The sequence below is a fragment of the Anas platyrhynchos genome, chromosome 7, assembly GCF_047663525.1.
Source record: "Anas platyrhynchos isolate ZD024472 breed Pekin duck chromosome 7, IASCAAS_PekinDuck_T2T, whole genome shotgun sequence".
In the NCBI taxonomy this organism is placed as follows: Eukaryota; Metazoa; Chordata; class Aves; order Anseriformes; family Anatidae; genus Anas; species Anas platyrhynchos.
The window spans coordinates 30,575,431-30,596,528 of NC_092593.1; the positions used below are offsets into that span (position 1 = coordinate 30,575,431).

The 21,098-nt window shown below is 41.9% G+C and overlaps 2 protein-coding genes across 6 annotated transcripts in view; one reads left to right on the forward strand and one right to left on the reverse strand.

Moving 5' to 3' along the window:
• Positions 1-21,098, reverse strand: part of IQCA1 (IQ motif containing with AAA domain 1) — a 104,542-nt gene that overhangs the window by 10,253 nt on the left and 73,191 nt on the right. The window contains exons 12-16 of the mRNA XM_027461157.3: positions 19,564-19,622; positions 16,789-16,871; positions 13,942-14,049; positions 10,413-10,612; positions 1,895-1,981 (exon numbers count right to left, since the gene is read on the reverse strand). Coding sequence (XP_027316958.3) covers positions 1,895-1,981; positions 10,413-10,612; positions 13,942-14,049; positions 16,789-16,871; positions 19,564-19,622 — 537 coding nt within the window. The remainder of the gene's footprint in view (positions 1-1,894; positions 1,982-10,412; positions 10,613-13,941; positions 14,050-16,788; positions 16,872-19,563; positions 19,623-21,098) is intronic.
• Positions 3,719-21,098, forward strand: part of ACKR3 (atypical chemokine receptor 3) — a 139,531-nt gene continuing 122,151 nt past the window's right edge. For all 5 annotated transcript variants that reach the window (XR_011810753.1, XR_011810755.1, XR_011810754.1 and 2 more), the window contains exon 1: positions 3,719-3,809. The gene's annotated coding sequence lies outside the window, so the exon portion shown is untranslated. The remainder of the gene's footprint in view (positions 3,810-21,098) is intronic.

The following is a 21,098-nucleotide window of genomic DNA, read 5'->3' on the forward strand; positions in this document are numbered from 1 at the left end:
TTATTCCTTACATTTCAAACATCAAGTTTTTGGATGACATAATATCCACAGATTCGCACTAATTCATGGTTTGTTAGCACTAATTCATGGTTTGTTAGATGTGCTCATCTTAATTTTAAAATTTTAAATGGCTGTGCCAGTTCCAGACACAAGTGAAAAGTTCCACTCTCGTGTTAAGCCTACTAAGATAGACTGGCAGTTGTGTGCCAGCAGCTCCTGTTACACTTTGAAACTGATGTGTGTCCACAGTGCACACATTCAATGGATATGTACTGAAAGCTAATAATATCTCCTCCGCCTTGAAAGAAATATATCAGCAGCAAGAGAAGCTGTCAAACAGGCAAGCCAGGATCTCTCCATCATGTGCACCTGAGCTGGAGAAAAGTGGGGTGAATCGTGAAGGTGACCCCTATTTGCGTAAGTATGAGTGGCTGAACTGCTTGCACATCATCCTTGGCAACTGGGTTACCATAACATATTTGATATTTGACTGCTTTGCATCCCTTACAGAGGACTGGAGAGAGACTATTTTTGAGTGGGCATTTGAAGAATTTGAGTTGTCTTTTTACCAGGTTCTCAGTCACGGTACCAGAAATGTCATGCTGGGATTAGTAAAGTCACTTCCAGTCCCTCCAGCTTCTGAGGGCTGAATTTAGCTCGTCTTCTCCAAAGCCCACCTCTCCTGAGTCCTCCTAGGCAAGGCTCCCCACACTGCCCGTTGCCTCTGCCTGTCCCTCCTCTTTCATGCTCCCTGGCTCTGAATATTGGTTATGCTGTGAGCTAAGTGGGACATGAGTGATTCCAAGCCTGGAGCCCCCCACTCGCACCAAGTGCAGAGGAGACATTTCATTAAATACCTGCAGATCCAGTGATTGGATTGCAAGGACAGGGGTGATACCCCTGACTCTGAGGAGGGCACGGGGAGAAATTTTTCCTCACTGGAGGCTTTCAAAACAGTTAAAAATCATGAGTGCGCCAGGCAATCTTTGGTCCCTAGTTTTAATTTGAATCCTCATCTGCACCTGCTGTGAAAATTTGAGCTGAAGAGAAAGGTTTGCTTTTGGTGTAAGGACCACCAGAGGGCATCGATCAGTGCACACCCATCAGCTCGTGCAGCCCTCGCAGAAGTTAACAGCCTCATCCAAGGTGATGAGGTCTTCCAAAACACCAGGCGTGTGTCCGTCACGTAGCCTAGACACGCAGGACTTGCCTTAGGAAATAAGGTTTAATTTTTCACACGGAGCTCTAAAATCAAAATATTTTGCAAGCAGCATGAACCTAATCAGGATTTCAGGGGAATTGCTCTCTGCTGTGGTTGCTGAGTTGCCGTGCCTATTGGGCAGTGTTTTAATTTTCTTTCTAGTGGGGAAGCTACACAAGACAGGAAGGAATGGAAGCAATGGAAATGGGACTCCTGGGAGTCCAACGAAAATAATCTGTAAACATAACTATTTAATATATGCTCTTTGTTTTCACAGTGGAAATTTATCCTTGTTCCTTTATTGTTCACTTTGGCTCCATCCAATTTCTCAAATTAATAGAGCTGAACAATTTAAGCTCATCCTAACTTTTAGTTTCTCTCCTCATATTTTGAAATTCTCCATTATTCTCTTCTGCTTTTCAGTGCACTGATGAGCAGCGACTGGACTATTTTTAAATAAAGCAAGTACGGGTGTGTAGGAGAGAAATGTGACTTCTTAAGAGCCCCCAAGAGGTCACAAGACTCTCTTAAAAGAAAAAAAAAATGTTAGTGAGACAAGCTATTAACAAGCAAGCTTTGGCAGGTCTGGTCATATTGGTATGTGCTAAGCTAAGAAATACACCTGTTCCTTTGTGTCTGCTGTAAGGCAACAGGAGAAATTATCTGCACTGAAATAAAAAGGGAGCAACTCACCTGTTCTTCAGCCTTCGGCACTGATTTATAAAATGTTTTTTCTGTCTCTCCAATCCACACGACTGAAGGCTGCAGCTGCTTAGCCACCTAAGAGAAAATGGGAGAGAGGACGCAAGAAGTTGATTAAAATGGCTACAATTTCATACCCGGGTGCCTGTAATTATGCTTTTGAATCCATATTTCAGCAGTTAAAATTAGCTTGGTTTACTTTTTTTTCTGGGAACGTTCAGCACTCATGGATAGTGCTGGCTCTGCTCAGTAGACCTGGCAAATCAAATGGTCTCTGTTTAGGAATCTAACGTGGAGAACCCAACCCAAATCAGATCATGCTGACTGCTATGCTTGTGCTGCATTTCCCAACCCAAATTCAGCTGCTAAAACCTGGACTTGGAGGTCAGTGGCAAGCAGACCACCAGCAGCTTTACACTGGTTGCCCATAGGATCCTTCCCCAGGTTTCTGAGGTCAAAACAGACGGGGAGAGAGGCACGACGTGGCTACTGAATGCTCATCTTTTGGTAAAATAGGCTGGTATGCAATCTTCTGGCTTACAACGTAGCATTTAATTTGCAGTTATCCAAGGAATTAAAATGGAGCCTGTTAAATTTGAAGGGGGGTCTGCAGAATTGGGCTTTCCAGCTCCAAAGTGAGAGCACTATACCTCTGGTTCACAGCAGGATGGCAGCAATGCTACAGGCTTTTTCACATCTTGCACTCTCCCTATTGCTATAGAAACGCCAGTGGTTTAGACATTCTACTGCCAAATTTTAATCACTTTCCAGTGGCTCTTCTGAGCTCTGCTGCTTCGCTCAGCAACAGAAGTGATGGCTGGAGGAGTCAATGGGTAACGAGGCAGCATTCTTCTCTCCTTTTTTTTTTTCTTTTTTTTTCCTTTCCTTTTTTTTTTTTTTTTTTCCCCAGTTGAAGCTGCTGTTTCCAGGAAGGAAGCATACAAAATCCATAGGTTGTATTTATCAGAAGCCTAGTGTTTGACTGACAGACAGTGCAGGAGGAATTAAGTCATGAACGTCTTCCCTCAAAGCCCCACAGTTCATTTTTATGGACACGTTTCAAAAACACCAAGAGTGCGTGTGTGCCTGTACAGTAAAAATGGATGGAAGACAGGGGAAAAGAATAGTAGATGAAAGCTGTTAAATTTACTTGCTCTGCTGTGCTGCCGATGGGGTGAGGTGGAAACAATGCCATCTTTGGCATGTGGCACTTTATTTGCAGCTACATGTCTCATGTCAGCCCTAGAGTATGTCAAGTGGTACCTCCGAGTTCAGAATGGCTTCATCAAGGAAAATAAAGCTTTCTCTTCTGTTAGAAAGCTGGGACTATTTAGCATTAATAACAGGGATTAAAGAAAACAATGCATCATATCATGAAAAATAATATGAATATCCTGCAAAAATGGATACGTGCACCTAGGCAGTTCTGTGAACATTTATCTGTGTGTAAAACTGTAAAGGGTAACTTCTCAGTCCTGCAATGCATTGAGTATGCAAGCTTGAATAAAATGATGGATTAAAATAGTACAGCAATACTAACTGCCCTTTTAAGGTCAGATGTTTTTATCTATCTTCTATTTATCTATTTTCAGAGGTCTGTTTTATATTCCTAAGCCTGCATACAGGTACAGTGGAGAGAGCAAGCTTAGGGTTTTCATTGAATTGAACCATGCAGCAGCCTTAGACACAGGTTTTTCTGCTGAGTATCCCGTTGTCTAAGGGCTCAGACACCTGCAGCAAATGCAAATCAGCCCCACTGATTTGCACTTGCAGGTGAATTCAGTCAGCACCTGGCAGGTTATAAATACGTCTGGAGGAAAGCAGAGAAGAGTAATGTTGCAGCGGTCATGTAGCAATGGTGGTGTGATGGGTGTTCTTTGGATAATTAAAATCTGGGAAGAAAAAGGTAAGCTGTAGGTTAGTTGCTAAAAGAAACTTGTGCCTTCTTAAAGAACAATATTTGCATTTCACGTACTGACTCTGAAATCTGTTTTAATGTGTGGAAATTGACTCAGAGTTCCTTATGAAATTCAGTACTGCTAATGCATGGGCTATCACCTGGGCTCTCCTGATGTTTCTCATGCTTCCCTTTATCTTCTGAAGCATAAGATAACAATAAATTTTTCGCTTTTGTTGTCTGTGTGTGCCTGGGGAGGATGTCAGTTGAGGTAAGGCGAGACTGCTCCCCTTGAAACCTACTTTTCCCTGGCTGGGGTTTGGGCTAGTGGCATGCTGTCTAGTCAAGTTTACCAGCTGCATGTGCATGCACTACCACCCTGGTAGGCTCTGTCACCATGGGATCTGCTCTTGCTGTGATGCATTCTCCTCTTGTTGCTCATGTTTATGACCCTGGTGATGTCTCAGAGACTGACATGGGTTACTGCTCCGTTTAAGTTAACATTAAGAAGCACTGTGTGTTTTGCTCTGAGAGGTGCTGCATCTGTATGAAGTCTGGGGAGTAGTGTAGCTGTTCTGCAGTGTTTCCTCCATACCTGTGTGTCTGATGCTGCAGTGTGATGTGATGTGGAGAATTGGGGTGGGGGAGGCTACTGAGGCTGTTGGAGCTTTTGGCAGGGGTTGATCTCTGCTCAGGTACTTCAAAGGGAACCATGTCATTTCTTCCGTGGGGCTGCTGCAGTCTGGAGATGCAGATCTTCCCTGTTTGGCTCAGAGGTGGCTTCAGTGGTTAGCAGCTCTCTAAAATGGAGCCTGAAGGTTTTAATCAGCCTACGGTTTCATTTTAACTCTTAAGGAAAAACGTTCAGTATTTTCACACCTTTTGTTGTCCTTTTTTGTCCCCTTTTTTCCCCACCAATTATGTGGAGATACAATGAAGAAGCTCAGTTCTGGTTGGCCCTTAAACAGGTATTTTCCTGGGCTTTCTGTTTTAAGGCAATGACTTAAATCTATAAAGTGGCCTGAATCTATTTTCCTGGCGTTGGTAGGTGCTAATGTAACTGAAGTCAGCACGCTGCTTTTCAGTCATCTTCCTATTGCCAGATCAGGCACCCAGAATCTATCAGCATCTAATTTACATTGTTGGCAGATAAGTAGCAGACTGCACATCCCCGTGAAAGTGCTTCATTTGAATTATCCATGGACAGTTTGAATCCATGGATAATTAAATGCACTGTACATAATTAATTTGTAATTGAAATGTTATTAGCTTTGCTGCATTCTCCAGTTTGTTGGAGCTGCCAGTAGATGGCTCCTTAACCCTTCTAATACTGCACTGAGACAGCAGCGGTCTGTGCTGCAAGCTGCTGTCTGATGGTCAGCTATGAGCAATGGAGGCTTCATTTGCTCTTCCAGGAAATCATTGAGAGACTTTTCTTGCTGTCTATCAATATACGAAGGTCAATCAGAATTTTTGTTAGCTTGGGTTAACTTTTTCACACGTGAGGGCCAGAGTTTAATAGTGAAATCAGTACACATCAAAGTACAGAAACCTGATACTAGCAGGGGCTGTATGCTCGTGGCTCCTCCGAACTTGAAGGTTTTGGTTAAATTTTAAGGAATTTTGTTAAAAGATGCAAGTCTAAGTTTTCCTGAAGATGAATTTGTTGCTGAAAACTGCTCAATCTGAAGTTTATATTCACAGAAATGCTCCAAAACAGCTAAAGCAGAGATGTTGAAATCTCCGATCAGACTTTAACTGCAGGAGAAAGTATTTCAGTACTACAGGGATGATGCCAATGTACTCTGGCTTCACAGAGAGGAAAAATAACTATAAATACTACTTTCTGACAGGATGCAATGAATTTTTCAACATTAGAGTAGCAGTGTAAAGCTTCTGTCATGGAAATAAGTCAAATTGAGCGCTGGTGATGTTCATTGCTTCCAGGAGCTTCCAGTGCCTGGGCTCCTAGCAGGCTGCACTACACCAAGATAAAAGTACTGCTCTGGACAGCTGGAAGAAAGGCTGAGGGTGCTATTCCAAATTTCAGTTGTAATGAAAGAGTAATTTTTGGCCCTAAATACAGATTTTTTTGATGGTGTACTAGATTTCAAAATCCTTGCTTCTAAATGCAAGGATTATATAATTTGGACTTGAATAAGCTCAATCATTTTTTTTTGTTAGTATAACACTTTTATTCAGTATTATCTGCTAAACAGCATAACCAAATAGCCTGATAATGCAGTCTCCTAATGATGGTGTTGAAATACTTCTGCAGCACTGTAACACTCCTCTTTCAGTACAGGCGGCTGCACAGCAATACGCTGAGCTGTCGATGCACATACACAACGTCTGTGCTGGTATTTCCTCCTGACCACTGCTTTCCCAACCTTTTAGCCTGGTCAGTGTTGCACTCATAACCCTTTCCCGTGTGTGGCTTTTCTGCACAATGTGCTTTCTGTTGCTGTGGCCCTGCTGAAAGAGGGCTTGTCTCACCCTGGCAGTGATTAACCTGATGGCTGCCTTATGGCTGCTAATGGAAGACCAGTGCTTGTGGCTTTTATTGCCTTGGAGTCAAGCCCTGTGAACTACCTGTGTTTTAACACCTCTGTGTCACTGAATCAGCCTTCTGTGTTTTCTCCATGATCCTTTCTGGATTTCCCTTAGTTTGTTTACCTCACTATCTTCCTTCATACCTGTTCTGTAAGCTGTAGCACTGCTGCAGCTGTGTTTGCGCCTTGATGGGAACAGGGGAGAGCCAAGCCCTTGGTTGGTGCAAGCTGGCAGAAAGCTCCATTTGAGCTCAAGCTGGCTCAGCAAATGGAAAATGTGGCTTAAATGAGAGATTCCAGGATGTTCTGGTTTGTGCTTGAAGGATGAGATTTGTTTTGAGAACTGCAGGGAATTATTTGGATGTTAGAGACGGATCTTTTCTTCTCAGAAGCACAGTTGACCTGGTGGACTTTGTCTTTATGGAGGACACAAGAGCTTGGGCCTGGCATTCCAGCTTCTTTCAATTGCTTTCCTATTCAATATTTATCTTCCCTACATTTCCTTTGAATAGGCAGATTGAAATGTTGGTGTTTTCCTGTTCTGGTATGAGAAGTCATTTCCTCCATATGACATTTAAAATGCCTGCTTTGAGTAACACACAAGTTTCTTTTTTGGATCAGGGCTGGTATGTCTCTTGCAAGTCTCCTCCCAGAAATAAGGGGGGTGGGGGATGAATTTGGCTCTTGCATCTGAAACAAATTAAAGCTTCATTTTTTCCAGTGCTGTTCACTTGTTTAGGGTGTCTCCCACAAAACAACTGCCAGCACTCAACGCTCTGTTATGGACGGAAAGTTTCCTGATGGTCATTTTATGCTCTCCAGAGTTTCCTTTCATTATAGAAACTCTGTTGTTTGCTGATATGATAAGTAAATGAAAATGCAGGGTTACTTCACCTCTATCACAGAGCACCATTAATTCATATTTAGTAAATCCTGGTGTTTAACAGTGGTTACATGGGTTGTATGATAAGAGAAACATAACTGCCATGTTTCCTGTCATTCACTTACAACTGTAGGCTTCACTAACTCACATAAGGCACTTCTGGAGAGCTGGAGCAGAAAGCTTGCTTGACAACATTCACAGTTGCTGTTTTAAAAAAAATAAAAAAGGCCAGAAGTCTCTGATTATAGAGATCAGGTGAATCCTTCAGTAATCATCTGCATGTAAAGCACTTCAACGAGGTGTACTGCAGTAGGTCTGACAGTAGCATTTTATATTTACAGCTCTCAGACTACATGTCAGCTGCAGGATACCATTTGCTTTCATGGCTCGTATGCTGTACATACCACTCTATTGTAGTCTTACAGTAAAGCAAGTATGTATACCTGATATTTTCACCATGGGTGAAAATAGCTTTTTGCAGGAAAGTATTTCATGTTTCTAATGTCAAAGAAATTGCAATGTGTGTTTGTCTTGCATTTGCTGTAGCTCAGGTAACAGTGGACACCTGCAAATCAGAATATAAAGGTTTCCTGTTCCTTCTTGCGTGATATTCTCAGTTAATCAAAACTGATTAAGAAAATGATGTCTAAGAGTAGGGTATAATCCAGTTTCTGTACTGCTTTAGAGCACAGGACTTGATTGTGCTAGCAGCTGTAAAAGGTGGATTCTCAGCACTACTGGAAGCATAGTAGATGGCCACAGAGCAGTAGGAGAATAAGGATTATTATGACAGTACTGCTCAGTGTGATGGCATACTTAGTGTGTCAGTGCTCTGACTGTTGCCAGATAACTTTCAGCTGTTGCTGCACAGAAAAAACTTGAAGGAAGGTGGATGTTTGTGAGGATATGGCTACAGGACATGAAGGGCACAGCATAAGCAGCTCTGAGCCATGGCAACTGGTATCATAGACCAAATCAAAGGTGGGAGCTGACTTGGTAGTTGACTGAGATGACAGGTAGGGTGGAGATCTCTCAAAGAGTTTCAGCTCATTAGTCAAGAAATAACTTGACCAAGCTGTTGCATGAAGTTATTCTGTCCCAGGTGCAGGACTATCAAACTGGATGGGATTACTGCATGCTATAAAGAAGCAGCAACTGATTGTAAAACAGGAGGAGTAGGTGGCCTTGGTAGGGACTTGAGTTTCCCAAAGACAAGGAAAATGACACTTAGCATCTTCAAAACCAGGTGAAGAGGGACTGTAACTTGAGAGGTGGCAGCCTGAGAGTGCTAGCTGTGTAGATGGAAGATCATTTCTAGTCTGGCTCTGAGCATAATCAACAGATGGGACAAATTAGTGACATGTCCATGTGGACAGAAGGTGGCAGGGAGAGGTCAAACAACCAAAGGAATCAAGAATGGAAACAAAATGTAGCTGATGTGAATGATGCTAAGACAGGTGCTATGCCAATGTGAGCTTGCAGAGAAAAGGGCATGAAGACAAGCATTCCTTGGGAAGAGAATATGCTGTGCTATTTGCTCTGTTATTAAGGGAGTGGAGTGTGGAGCAGTACTGCTGTTGCAGCTGGAATGAGTCACCTTTTGATAAGCAAGTGCCTGGACAGCCCTTATTCCATGTGATTGACTCTGAGCAACTTCTATCCTAGTACATTATGCAGATGCCCTGAAGTGTCATTGCTACTTTTGCAGGAGCTACAGTAGAGAAGTAAGCTTGGATTGCTTCTCACTAATTTTGGAGGAGGTGTTGGATAATGGTAACATTTGATCTTGTGTAATCTGGAAAAAAATAGGGTTTTTAAGCATCTATCTCTATGGTTGTACACACATTATATACGTATACATATTTGTATAAGTATATCTTATGTATGTTCCAGCTAATGTGTGTTATGTGTAGATGAATATAAAAAACACACCTTAATATCTTCATCTGGAACCTTTTAGGAGTGAAAAAGACTGCCCTCCTTTCTCCTGTGTTTAAGTGCCTTGTGCTCCAGCAGGGACTGGATGATGGACAGGATGGTGTGTGTGCTGTGCCTGCAGCCAGACATGTGCTTTGCTGTTGATGAGGGCACAGAAACTGAGCGGAGAAGGGTGAAATGTGCAGAATGGAGGGAGGGGAGGGAGTATTAGTTCAGTCTGATGGCACTAGCTTGTGACAGGGAGTGCTGGATCCAGTGTTATCAAAGGGCCATGATCACAGCATCACAGCTTTTCCTTAGGCACTACTCTGACCAGGAAGAAATTGGGGTCCTTGGGGATTGCTTTACTTTTAACTGAGAAACCTGCCTTTTCTGGAGATGGAGACACCTGTCAGAGAACCTGCTATAATACTAGACTTAATAAAATACAGCTGATAAATCCCAGGGAAAGCCAATTTGAATACAGCCTTTTAGTAGGCCTCTGGCACTGGAAAAATATTGCACTTGGCTTTTTCTAGTGTATGTGCTGTGTTTTTTCTTTTTAAGAGTATTTCTTCTGGAAATGTTTACCAGCTTCCTTCCTTAGCAGAAATGCTGAGGACTTAGAATGTGGAAGAAATCCTGCCAGGATAGTGTCTCCCTTTCTGATGAGGATTTGGGATATATTTTTCACAGCTCATACGCCTTCTTTCATTTCCAGACTTCTCATACATTTCTGCTAATGTAATCCTGAACTAAGATTCCCTCTTCTGAGAAGCTTGCTGATAGGTAAACAGAGCAGTACAGTGCAGGGGAGAGCTGTTTTGCAGCGATAGTCCCAGAGGAAACTTTTGACCACCCCTAGTCTAGTATTTGATTAAATGCTGCATGGCAAGCATTCCTGACTGATGTACATATAAACAGAGAACAGAATTTTCTTTATCTACGATGCTTTTCATATTTGAGGCAACACACAGCTTGCATAAATGTTAATGTGAAAAATATGGCTACTATAAGCAATTCCTCAAGGGGCATTACATCCTCTACAGTGGCACACTGACTGTCAGCAAGTGGTTTTGAAGACTTGAAAACAAGAAGGCAGTTTAAAATTTGGGTTGGCACCCCTTTGGATCCTATATGAGTGGTGTACCTGCTGAAACTAGAGTTCGGTATGAAGGAACTACCATAAAATTTCCTATTTGTGCTATAAAAGAAGTGATGAACTGCAACAACTTTGCAGGGAAGTACACAAAATGGTACCTTGAGAACCATGTGAAGCATCATTTGCAGGCCACTCTTGCCTGGATATTTCCCAGCGATGTTGGAAGCAGATAAATTGAAGAGGTTGGCTCCTGTTTCTGTGCAGATGGCATCGACCAGCATTTTCTTTCCAACACCAGCAGGTCCAGCCAGTAATAAGGCTTTCACCAAAGGAGCCTTCTCATGAACTGTTTGGGATCCTGTAAAAAGTCATATGGCAGTATTATTGCTTTCATTTAAGTCTGCCATAAAGGTAATGGAATGGTTCTACTTTTTTTTATTCACAGTAAATATTTTATAATGCGATTTCATTGTTTCATTAATGTAGCACGAGTGCTCTGGAGTGAACTTGTGTATAACAATAACTGTGGCCCCTTCAGCTAACATCCCTGCTTGCAGCAAAACCCAGCCATCCCTGCTTGTACCTTTGGATAGGCAAATGCTAGCTCTAAATATATGTGGGTTAAAAGATCGCTACTTCACTGGCAGATTTCTGAGATAAGAGTGCTGAAATGACGCTGCTGTATGTGGATGTGTACAGACAAGCCTGGTGCTCTGCACGGGGACGTTTGCTTTCAGTTACACCGCAGTTGTTACCGAGCTCCATCAGCTGTCAGGCAGACATATAATCAGATGTACCTGTGGCTTTATGCTTGGCATTTGTTGTCAGAGCAAGTCTTCACTTTCTGCAATTGGCCTTGGGCACAGATTCCTGCTGCACATAGGACTAGCAGAATTCCTTCCTGCTGTCTGAAACGACACTTTCCAGCTCCCCCAGTTTTAGAGAAAACAAACTAATGGGACTATCTGTTACGGCTGCATTTGTCAGTGATTTTGAAACCAGATGTTACCATGTATTTTACTTTCTCTCCTCTGCCTTCTGTCTGCGCCTCCATTTTTGGACATTTTTCCTCTTAAATGCTGTTACTGTTCAGTGAGTATTGAAGACTGACCATTTGTCACTTAGGCTAGCTCTACTCCAAAATCCTTCACTGCTGATATCTTTTCTAAGCACTGCTGCTGTGTGGTGTCAGCTCATCTGCAGAGGAGCAAATGCTATTCTCCAGCTGGAGTATGGCAGCTGCACGTGGCAGAGCAGGTAAAATATATCTGCTGGGAGAAAGAGGATCTCTTCCTGTTCCCTTAATTTTATTTGGGTGAGCAAATGCCAGGACTGCTACGCTTTACTTGCTCTGCCAGCAGTGACTGCTCAGCATTTTGAAATCTGTTTCAATAGCTGCTCCAGGTGAATTCATTCTGGGCTGTAAGAAATCTGCTCCATCACCTGGGAAAGCTTAGTGGAAATCTGTGTTGTGAAAACAGACATAGAGAGCGATTTAAGTGGTTGATGGTGGTACCTTGTCTTCCCTGCAGCGCTGCCATTGTATCATTTAGGTACTTTACAGCACTGTTATAGTAAAGCCCTGGTGAAACTCCAGAGGTGGAAGCAAGCAGGAAATATGAGATGCTTCATCCATACCCACACCACAGCAAAATCACTGTCTTGGTGTTAAAAAAAAAAAAAAAGTAAAAAATAATCCTGTTGGTAGTGGTGATTGTTATAAAGTCAGTTTTGAAATGGTGTGTGTGCATCCACTTCTGAAGGCTTTTGATGTCTCCCAAAGTATGGGATTAGTGGGAGAAACTAGCTCCAAAGGCGTTGGTGTGTTTCTGAGGGAGATTAGCCTGGAAAAGTCCCCCACGTATGTAAAGGTAAGGAGGAACTCTCAACTTTAAGAACTTAAAGATTAAAATTAAACTTAAAATTAAAATTGAACTTAAAATTGAAGAAGGGGATGGGAATAAGGGGGCAGCTAGGTAAGAGCAGTATGTAACAATAAATCAATTGGGCTGTGTGTCTGTGCCCTAATGGCTTAATGTTCCAAATAAATGGCAATGAACTGAGAGCTGAGATGAATGCCATTATTTCAGCACTGTGCAGGATGTGGTGAAGTTGTCAGCCACCCAGCCTTTATTAATATTTGGTTGTATAATTGTAATAGATTGGTACAAAACATAGATTTATTATGAGGGGTGCAGCAGACTCCTCTGTGGCTTAAGATGAAGTATCTTTTACAATTATTTCTACTTTCAGCTGCTTATAATTTTCTCAATGCCATTTAAGCTGGGACTTTCATTGACATCAGGTGAAAATTGAGGAAACTTTTACTTCTACACATACACAATCATATAATTAACTAATTCTGAGACTAATTAAGTAAAATGCCATCCATAATGTATTGTCCTAAAGGCGAAACCATTCCTTTGATTTTGTTTTGGCTCAGGCACTATTTTTTTCCCCCCCCCAAGGCATTTTTCAAATTGCTATTGCAAATACGCTCTCACTAGTCCAGGGTCTCCTCTCCTTATTTATTTTTTTGCTAATTTAATAGTGCGAAACTTAAGGGCTCATTCCTCCTGCCTTGGGGAGTGTCTTGGGGCTTGATTTCATTAGATTAGATGGTGTTAAACATAACCTTGGAGTTATCAGATAGGTGAAATACCACACTGAATCAGTGCAGAAAGGGATCACTGCTGAATCTTGCAACTGATTGTGGTGAAGCTTATGGCCAGCCCCTGAGGGCTTACCCCAAACCAAAAGAAGACTTGGGATGGAAAAAGAACTTCACTGGTGTTGCTAGCATCACGTTTGATAACCTGGCTCTTCAGGTGGGAATACCTGAGGAGAGCCCCAGAGTGTGTCCTGAACAGCCTGAGCACTTATTTTTGGAAAGTGTGTGTGTCTGGGGAGAAGGCTCTGTCACTTGATGCATTGCCCAGAAGGGAAGGCAAGGAATGTTAGCTGTTTTCCCCTGTAGAGGTGATGAGCAGAAAGTGACACAGCCTGGGGGAGGATATGCCTAGTTAAAATCTCCCTCAAAATCAAATCACAAATGGAAAATGATGCTAGTGAAGTACGAGTAGAGGCCCTTGAGACAGGCACTTCTTGCAATCAGTAGAGCTTGGCTTAATGCCATTCCCAAGTAAAATATGGGGTAGGTTTTATGTTAAAAGCAAACAACCCAGCACAGCGTTGTTAGATGTTGCTTAAGTCTGGCATTAAAACTGCAAGGGCATTTAAGTGTTCTCTCTGATGTCCAAAATGTATTCAGACTAATTCTTTAAATGATTGCATTGTTTAGTGCTGAGTAACATTAGCCAGCTTGTAAAAGGTAAATTGCAACCTTAGCCCTTCCCTTAACTTGATTAATTTTGATCACTGGAGCTTGTTTTAGCTATTATCTTTCCCAAGTGATTTCCTTTTATGTGCTGCCATTCACAAACTGTTAACATGCGAGCAGAGATGGTATGGAAATGCAATACCTGACAATAGCATGTGCAAGCTCCTTTATGCACTATTAAAATGATACGGTCTTCACTCGGAACGCTTAATTGAAAAACAATTATACTGCAAAATGCTTTAGATTACGATTAATCAAGCCCTGTCAAAGCCAGTAAAAATGCATGTTAGTGACAGGAAGCAAACCCACTGTATTCTGCCCTCCAGTAATTTTTGCTGTGCTCTTACCTAATGGCAATATCCCATACAGCGCTATTAGCTGCCTGACATCTGCAAGAGAGGGCACCGGCTCTATATCTACCTGACGAAGTGTAGTCCCCAGATAGCTGTACTCGCCTGTAGGGAGGAAGCATGGGCTTAATAAATGTGACACTGCATTGTTATAAAATGCATAACTCAGGTAATGAAAAACTACCACGGAATACCAATACTGCATGCTCTCAGCAAACCCTGCCCTGTCAAGGGACGGGGACTCGACCAGGGCAATATCGTTGTGGAATGTGGCCCCAAGAAATCTGAAAGGTGAACTGAAAAAAGGAAAATGACATTAAACACGCTGGACTTTCCCTGCTAACCAGATTGTGGAAGGCATTCAGTCAGTCTCAAATAACCTTTTAAAGAAACTTTGTGGAAAAGAATCATTAGTAGCACCATAAATCACACTGCTGGCAAAGGATTTCTAGATTTGGGATTTTGCAGGGCTGGAATCCCAGTGAACCACACTCTATCAAAAGGATTTCAAAAAGGGGAAAAGATATTTTAACAAGCTTTTCCCTGGGCTGCGTCACATCTCAGCTTCTCACTATGTGAGACATTTAAGTGCTTCACCTAATTTGATGGGGATCTTGCTTTGCAGTTCACCTTTTTTGTTCAAAAAAAAAAAAAAACACCAAGGAAATGGAAAATCACTGATATGAACTCAAGCGATCTAATCTTGCCTCAGCTCTTGTTACAGAGCCATAATCACATTGCTGGACCTGTCAAAGTCCATACAGAAGATGTGTTAGAAAGCAAAGAGCCAAAAGGGTGGGCCACAAGCAAGAAAACTTGTTGTGACAACGTGGTGGCTATTTTTAGCATAAATTACATGTCATTATGGTGAATATTGGTGAAAAATAATAGTATACAAATAATAGTATACTGTGTTTTATTGGAGATGAAAAGGGAAAGCACTAGAGCTCTCTGCAACAAGAGGTAAATCAGCAGTGGCAAGTGCAGAAGTGGAGCTGTGATTTGGGGCAAAAGGTAGAGGAGCCTTGGTACAACTGCACCCTCCCCTTTTGAAGAATAAAATTCATTTCAGGTTTTATCTTTTATTTAAGGAGAAATCAAAAGAACTGGATAGGAATTAATCTTCACAGATTTAATTAGAAGGCATCAAAGGGTTTAATTGCAACTGAACATAAATCACAGTGGATATTCTCTGACTAATTTAGATAAGGTCACCAAGAAAATTAGTTCAGTGATGTCAGTTTGTCATAGAGAGGGACATTTTGGTGCTTTTTACTTGCTGTGGAGCACAATTCCACTCTTTGTCCTTTTCCCAAGAACTGGGAGGGAGTGACCTTCCTTAGGCTCCAGCCCTGTAAGAGCAGAGTAGTTGAGGACCTATTTATCTAGAGGCTTTGACTGTCCCTTTGTAATTTTAAAAGGAGGCTTTTGATATTTAAAAAAAGAAAAAAAAAAAAAAAAAACAGGTCCAAAACCCAGGCCAGCTTTAAATACCTTCTGTATCTTCTGGCAGCTTAAGCATGCTTCTTGCTGCCTGGTATGCTAGTGCCTGTGCTGTGACATGCAGGGGACCTGTCATGGGGGTAAGGGAGTGATGTGGACGTCACTTTTATGCCCAACATCTGCTGCTGCTGGGAGGTGAGTGTTGCCTATGAAACTTGGAGCAGCCCTTGTGTTGCTGCAGAGGAGCCAGGGCTTCAAACCTCAGGGTCAAGGGGAGGTGGCCCAAGGACATCTCAGCCCACTTCCAGGTTTGATGTTACCAGCTGCAAATCATTATCCACTGGCTAGGATGTGCTTTCAAAACATCTGCAGCAGGGGATGTCTGGCCAGAAGTGACCTTGAGAAGGACAGACAGTACTGGCTGGGTGAACGAAGAAATAATGAAAAGCTTCCATTACTGTGCTTCATGCTTTTTAATGAGCATAAAATAGAATATCTATTAATTCAGCCTTCAACAGAATGGGCAGGGACCCTAAAGGCAGCAGTTGTTGCTTCTAAGAGTTTATATAAACATGGAACTTAGAAGTGATATGCAAGAATGCAGCTTTTCTGGCTCACGTACATGCTGTACTAACAGCCAGTGGCTTTGTAGCTTCTGGATGTCTGCAAATTCAAATAATAATGGTGATCCTTGACACAACTGAGGTTGCTGTGATCTTACTACATACCATCAAATGCTTTTGGAGATGGTGGCAGGCCCCCTGTGAAGCCTGCAAGTGGGTTTTATAGCTCTGTGGAGAACCCGGGCTGATGTTACCTGCAGCTGCAGGCAACAATGGGGCCATTTCTAAAATGCAGAATGAGGCAGAGATGCATTTCATTCAAATCAAGGCCCAGACATGCCTCAAAGCACTGCCTCAAGGCTGAGGGGTGTTCAGGGAGGTGGAGGTAAGGGGTGAATTTTCTCTGCTGAATGAGCAGATGGTAAGGATGTGATTTTTGCTGCTCTCTGGGAAATACTCAGGATGAATTACGACCCCCAGTCTATTATACTTGTGGTGTCTTGGTGCCTGAGCAGTGCTCCTTAAAGGATGTCCTATTACACCGCCAAGTTGCTTGTGACATCCAGAAACATTCAAGGCCTCCAGGTGCTAGTGCTTGGGGCCAAGTACCAGCTCTGCAAACAGGCCCTGGTTTCAGAAGCAGAAGTGAAAGGCACAAAGCACCCCTAAGAAACAGACTTGATTTGCATACACGCTTTTAGATATTCATGTTGTAAAGTCCTGAAAGTGTAATTACTCTTGAACTCATTCTTGACTGGAAATAGGGGTTAGTGAACCTTGAATGGCTTGAGATTTGGTTAGATTAAACACCATGTTAGCTGTGAAAGGTGTACTTTACCAACGTAATCGGAGAGATACACTGTCTTGGGTTTTATTAGTACTCCTTCTTCCACTAGTTCCCTGTACAGAGAATCGATGGTCCTACGGACAAGAAACATGACTCAGAAATCCCAGGGAATTGTAAATGAAAGCTCAGTCCTTCAGTAAGTGAGCTAGCCTCAGTTATTTATGCTTCCTCAGATTTATAAATGGATTTTGTAGCTCAGAGGTTGAGGTGATTAGCTCCATTGATATGAAATCAATAAGTACTGTTTCCTGTGTTATGTCAAGGACTCCTTTACTAACTCACACACTGTATTGCTCTGTCTCACACCAATTCCATTACCCATTTCCAGGTGATGCAAGATCAGTTATGACTTGTGTAATAGACTCATTCATTAATATCAATTACTGGGAAATTATTTTTAAATTATACAATAATAGCAATCCTAACACTACTATACCTATTCACTTAGCTCTCCAATTAGTAGTAATTCATTAATTCTTCTGGGAATTTATTCTGTTTGCAATAGCCTCGCTTCATCAGGAACATACTGTGAATGATTTGACTGGAGCAACCAGTGGTCCATCAGCTGCTGTGGTTTTGTGATGGCCAGAGGAAGACTGGGAGAAAAACATACGGTGGAAACTGGCATAGCTCATTCAGGGGAAAGTTTTTTTTTTCCTGTTTCTGTTTGTGGTTGGCAATAGTTCCTCAGTTACTGAGGATTACACTTATATTTGTATCTGGTTTTCTGTTGGTGTGGATGTTCTCCTCAGTCTCTTTTGGAGATCTCTCCAAATATTAATTTCAGTGACGGTCTTTGGCACTAGGTTACACAGACTGATACTGTGTCAAGGATGCCACAAAATGAATAAGCTTGTGTGTAGGTCTTGTTATAATGCTAGTGTAAACAGCACTGATCTGAGCCTTTCTAGATCTTTTACCGTTTGTGCACTTTTCACATCTTCTCCCTTCAATATCTGAGCATTTTTCTCTGCCACCTACCTTAATTGGGACACTTTGGTATTGCTACAATAAAAATATTTAACAGAAGCTCTCAGCTGGCTAATAAAACCACATATATAATCTGAGGTCTGTAGTTTTTTTTCCACTTGAGCTGGGAAGTTTTATGTTTATGCAGTGTTAGTGGTACAATTAATACAGGAATAGTAATAAGCAAATATGAAACTTAACATACCTTCAACAGTGACTTTGCCACTCTGACTCTTGCTCTCATTCTAAGATTTTTATGTAGAGTGTGCATCATAAAAACAAGCAGAAGGTAGAATGGGACTAACCTGGCAGTTCTGTTGGGAGCATGACTCTACTTTTCCTGTCATTATTTTTACTGTTTAAGTTTAATGATGCATGCCCTGAGTCTCCTCCAAGTATGTGTGATGTGATCAGCCTCTGACTAAAGCCCCTGTGCCTCTCCACTGTGCTAAAACTGAGATGAACCTGAACTTCTCTTGGCTATTTCTGGAATACTTCCTCCTTTCCTGCTCAGCAGGGAAGAGCAAAATAAGGACCCCAAATGCCACAGAAACTGATTAAAAGCCAACGACTAAAGAGCATGCCTTCTTAAATGGCTGTGTGTTGTGTTAAGCTGACACACAAGAAGCAGGTATGTGCAAGAGTAATTTTTAAAAACACAGACTATACACATACTTGTTAGGCTTTGGCATTGTTCTTGTATGATAGGTCATGTTCTGTTATAATCCATGACACGTTTATTTTAAATATTTGCTTGGAGAGATTTTTCATTGTAAAGCAGGTAGAGAGATTGATTGTGTAGTGCTAGCACCCGAATGATCTAGTCCAGATCTTGCTGTGCATTGTACAAATGGACTTAGGGTGAATCCCATCTGCTGCTTCCTGCAGTGGCTGTTTGTCTTCATGCTGTTCTCCAGCCATGCTCCCTTGGGAGCTCAGGATGCTCCTGCCCTGCATTGCTACTGTCAGCAGGTCCCAGCAAATGGCATCTCTGTAGGTGTATTATGTGCACAGGTGAAAAATGGCTGGGTTATCAATGAATGCATCACAAGATCACTGAAAACGTACTGTCAAAAGAAGAAAGCCTCTCAAATCCTCCAAGTAAAATAGGGTTGTTTAAGACAGCAAGGGTATGCAAGAGGTTGTCAGGTCTGCCAGCACTTATCGATAAATAACTGATTTATATGATATGCACTTTACCTCAGACATAAAGGGTGATTTATAGAGTGCAGGGGCCTGTCTGCAGCCTCCCTTATCAGTTGTCAGCTGAGATGGAAAAATCTCAGTAAAATTTCGGTAAACAAAACTGCCAGGTGCCTCTGCACCTGCCGTCACTGGGATCAAAAAGGCAAATAGGGCCCATATTCTGCCTAAATGTTACATATGCTTAGCTTTACAACCTGGAATTAACCTCTCTGAAGTTAATGCAGACTGGCTCTAGTGGTGTACTTCTGCAGAACAGGGTCTGTGCTGTGCACCATTAAAGCAGTGTTTTGCCACCCTGTTATCTGTGACCCTATGTGGTGGTGTTCCTAGGGAATGTGAAAGTTTTAGTGTCTGTACTTCAAGGTTGTGATAGATATTTACCATCTAGGCTTCTCGTGGAAGTTCATATCTGTTATTAAGCAGATCTTACTTATTTTGGGGCTCCTGATGCTGGTTATTATATGCTGAGATGCTCCTCCCGCAGTTAAAATCTGAAAGGGTTGCCAGGGTAGTCAGCTCAAAGACAACACAATCTATCATTGTCTGAATCTATCGTTGTCTGAATCTCAGGTAAAGGGCTCTTAGCTTTACCTGTCAGGAGTTAGGTCTTCTTCCAGCTCAGATATTTTCTTCCTTGCTGTCTTTTTTTTCTGAAGACCACAAAAACAGGCAGGAGTTAGTGGCCTTTGTACAGTTATATCTGAACCTACTGAAGCAACATTAGGGCCAGAATATTTGGTGTTGGAATGTGGCCCCCCTCATCACTGAGGAACCCAAAGGAAAAATCATATCCTTGACTGCCCTTAGTTGAGGAAGTCATGCCCCTACTTATAAAAGCACAGGAAATACTGTAATTTGTAAGTCCCAAGGCATGGGAGAGGTGAAACAACTCTGGCTTTGACAGAGCTGAGGATCTGTGTCCAACCTATGAACCCCATGTACACCCTGCAGCAGGTGCTCTTGAACTGGATTCTGCACACTCACCCCAAGAGAACTTATCATGCTTTTTTCTGGAGCCTGACTTTGTTGCTGAGCAGGTATGGCCTGCTCAAAAAAAAAGGGTGTTGGGGTCCCAGTTGCTGCTCCAGAGTCTAAGCTTAATGTTGTGTTTAAATATGTATGCAGACGCCTTCCTAAGGTCATGCAGGCTGCTTACAGCTGGACTCAGACCTGAAACCAACCCTCCCAACTCCCCAGTTAGCTTCCTAACCATTAGATATCCTGTCTTCACTTTCCTAATGCCTTGGGGAAGGAGCTTGAAGAGGCCAGAAAAACATGACCTGCTCTTCTCTTGATACTTTCACCATACTTCTACTATGGGAAGATTTTGTCTTGGGTTTCCTTACATGCTGGGGAAAAACAAAACCACCACGGAAAACAAAATTAAGATGTGAATCAGTCACATCAGGCCTCACAATTAATTACAGCTCACAGAACATAACTATGGTTAGGGATAATTAACAGAGGAGAAAGCATCATTAATCTATGCACCATATGTTAGTGCCCAACACCAGTGTCCACACTTCAGTTCTGCAAAGTGCTTTGGTATGACTTCAGCAGATCTACTTACACGGTAATACTTAGGCACTATGGGACTTCTTCAATGGCTTAAATTTAGGCATGTGCTTAAATGCTTAGTTGATCAAGACAGCTTATTCTTTCCAAAAGTTTATGTTCAACTTTCATGGGAATAGTCATTTCTTTTTTTCTTAATGAATACTTCTGCAGAGCTCTAGAGGCTATTCTGTAGAAAGAACACTTCTAGCCACTCATATGAAAAATACTTTTTTCCTAGAATATGTCAGTAATATTAAAAATGTACTACTTATAAATTTTCAAGGACAGTTGCAGTCTAACCTATGGTTCAATCACCTGTAACTACTGACAATGCAATAAAGATAATCAAGATGAAAATGAAAACTAAATGCAGAGCTATATGGATAAGCTAACTGGGGAAAAAAAAAAAACAAACAATATTTTAAAGTTTCGGGTTAGAATAATGCAAACAACTCAATGTCTGCAGAATGACACCTTGGGTTTCTTTACATAAGTAATCTTGGTAGCAAATATTCCTCAAAATGTGCAAATGTTTTCTTCTAAAGAAAAAGATGAAGAACAAAGCATAT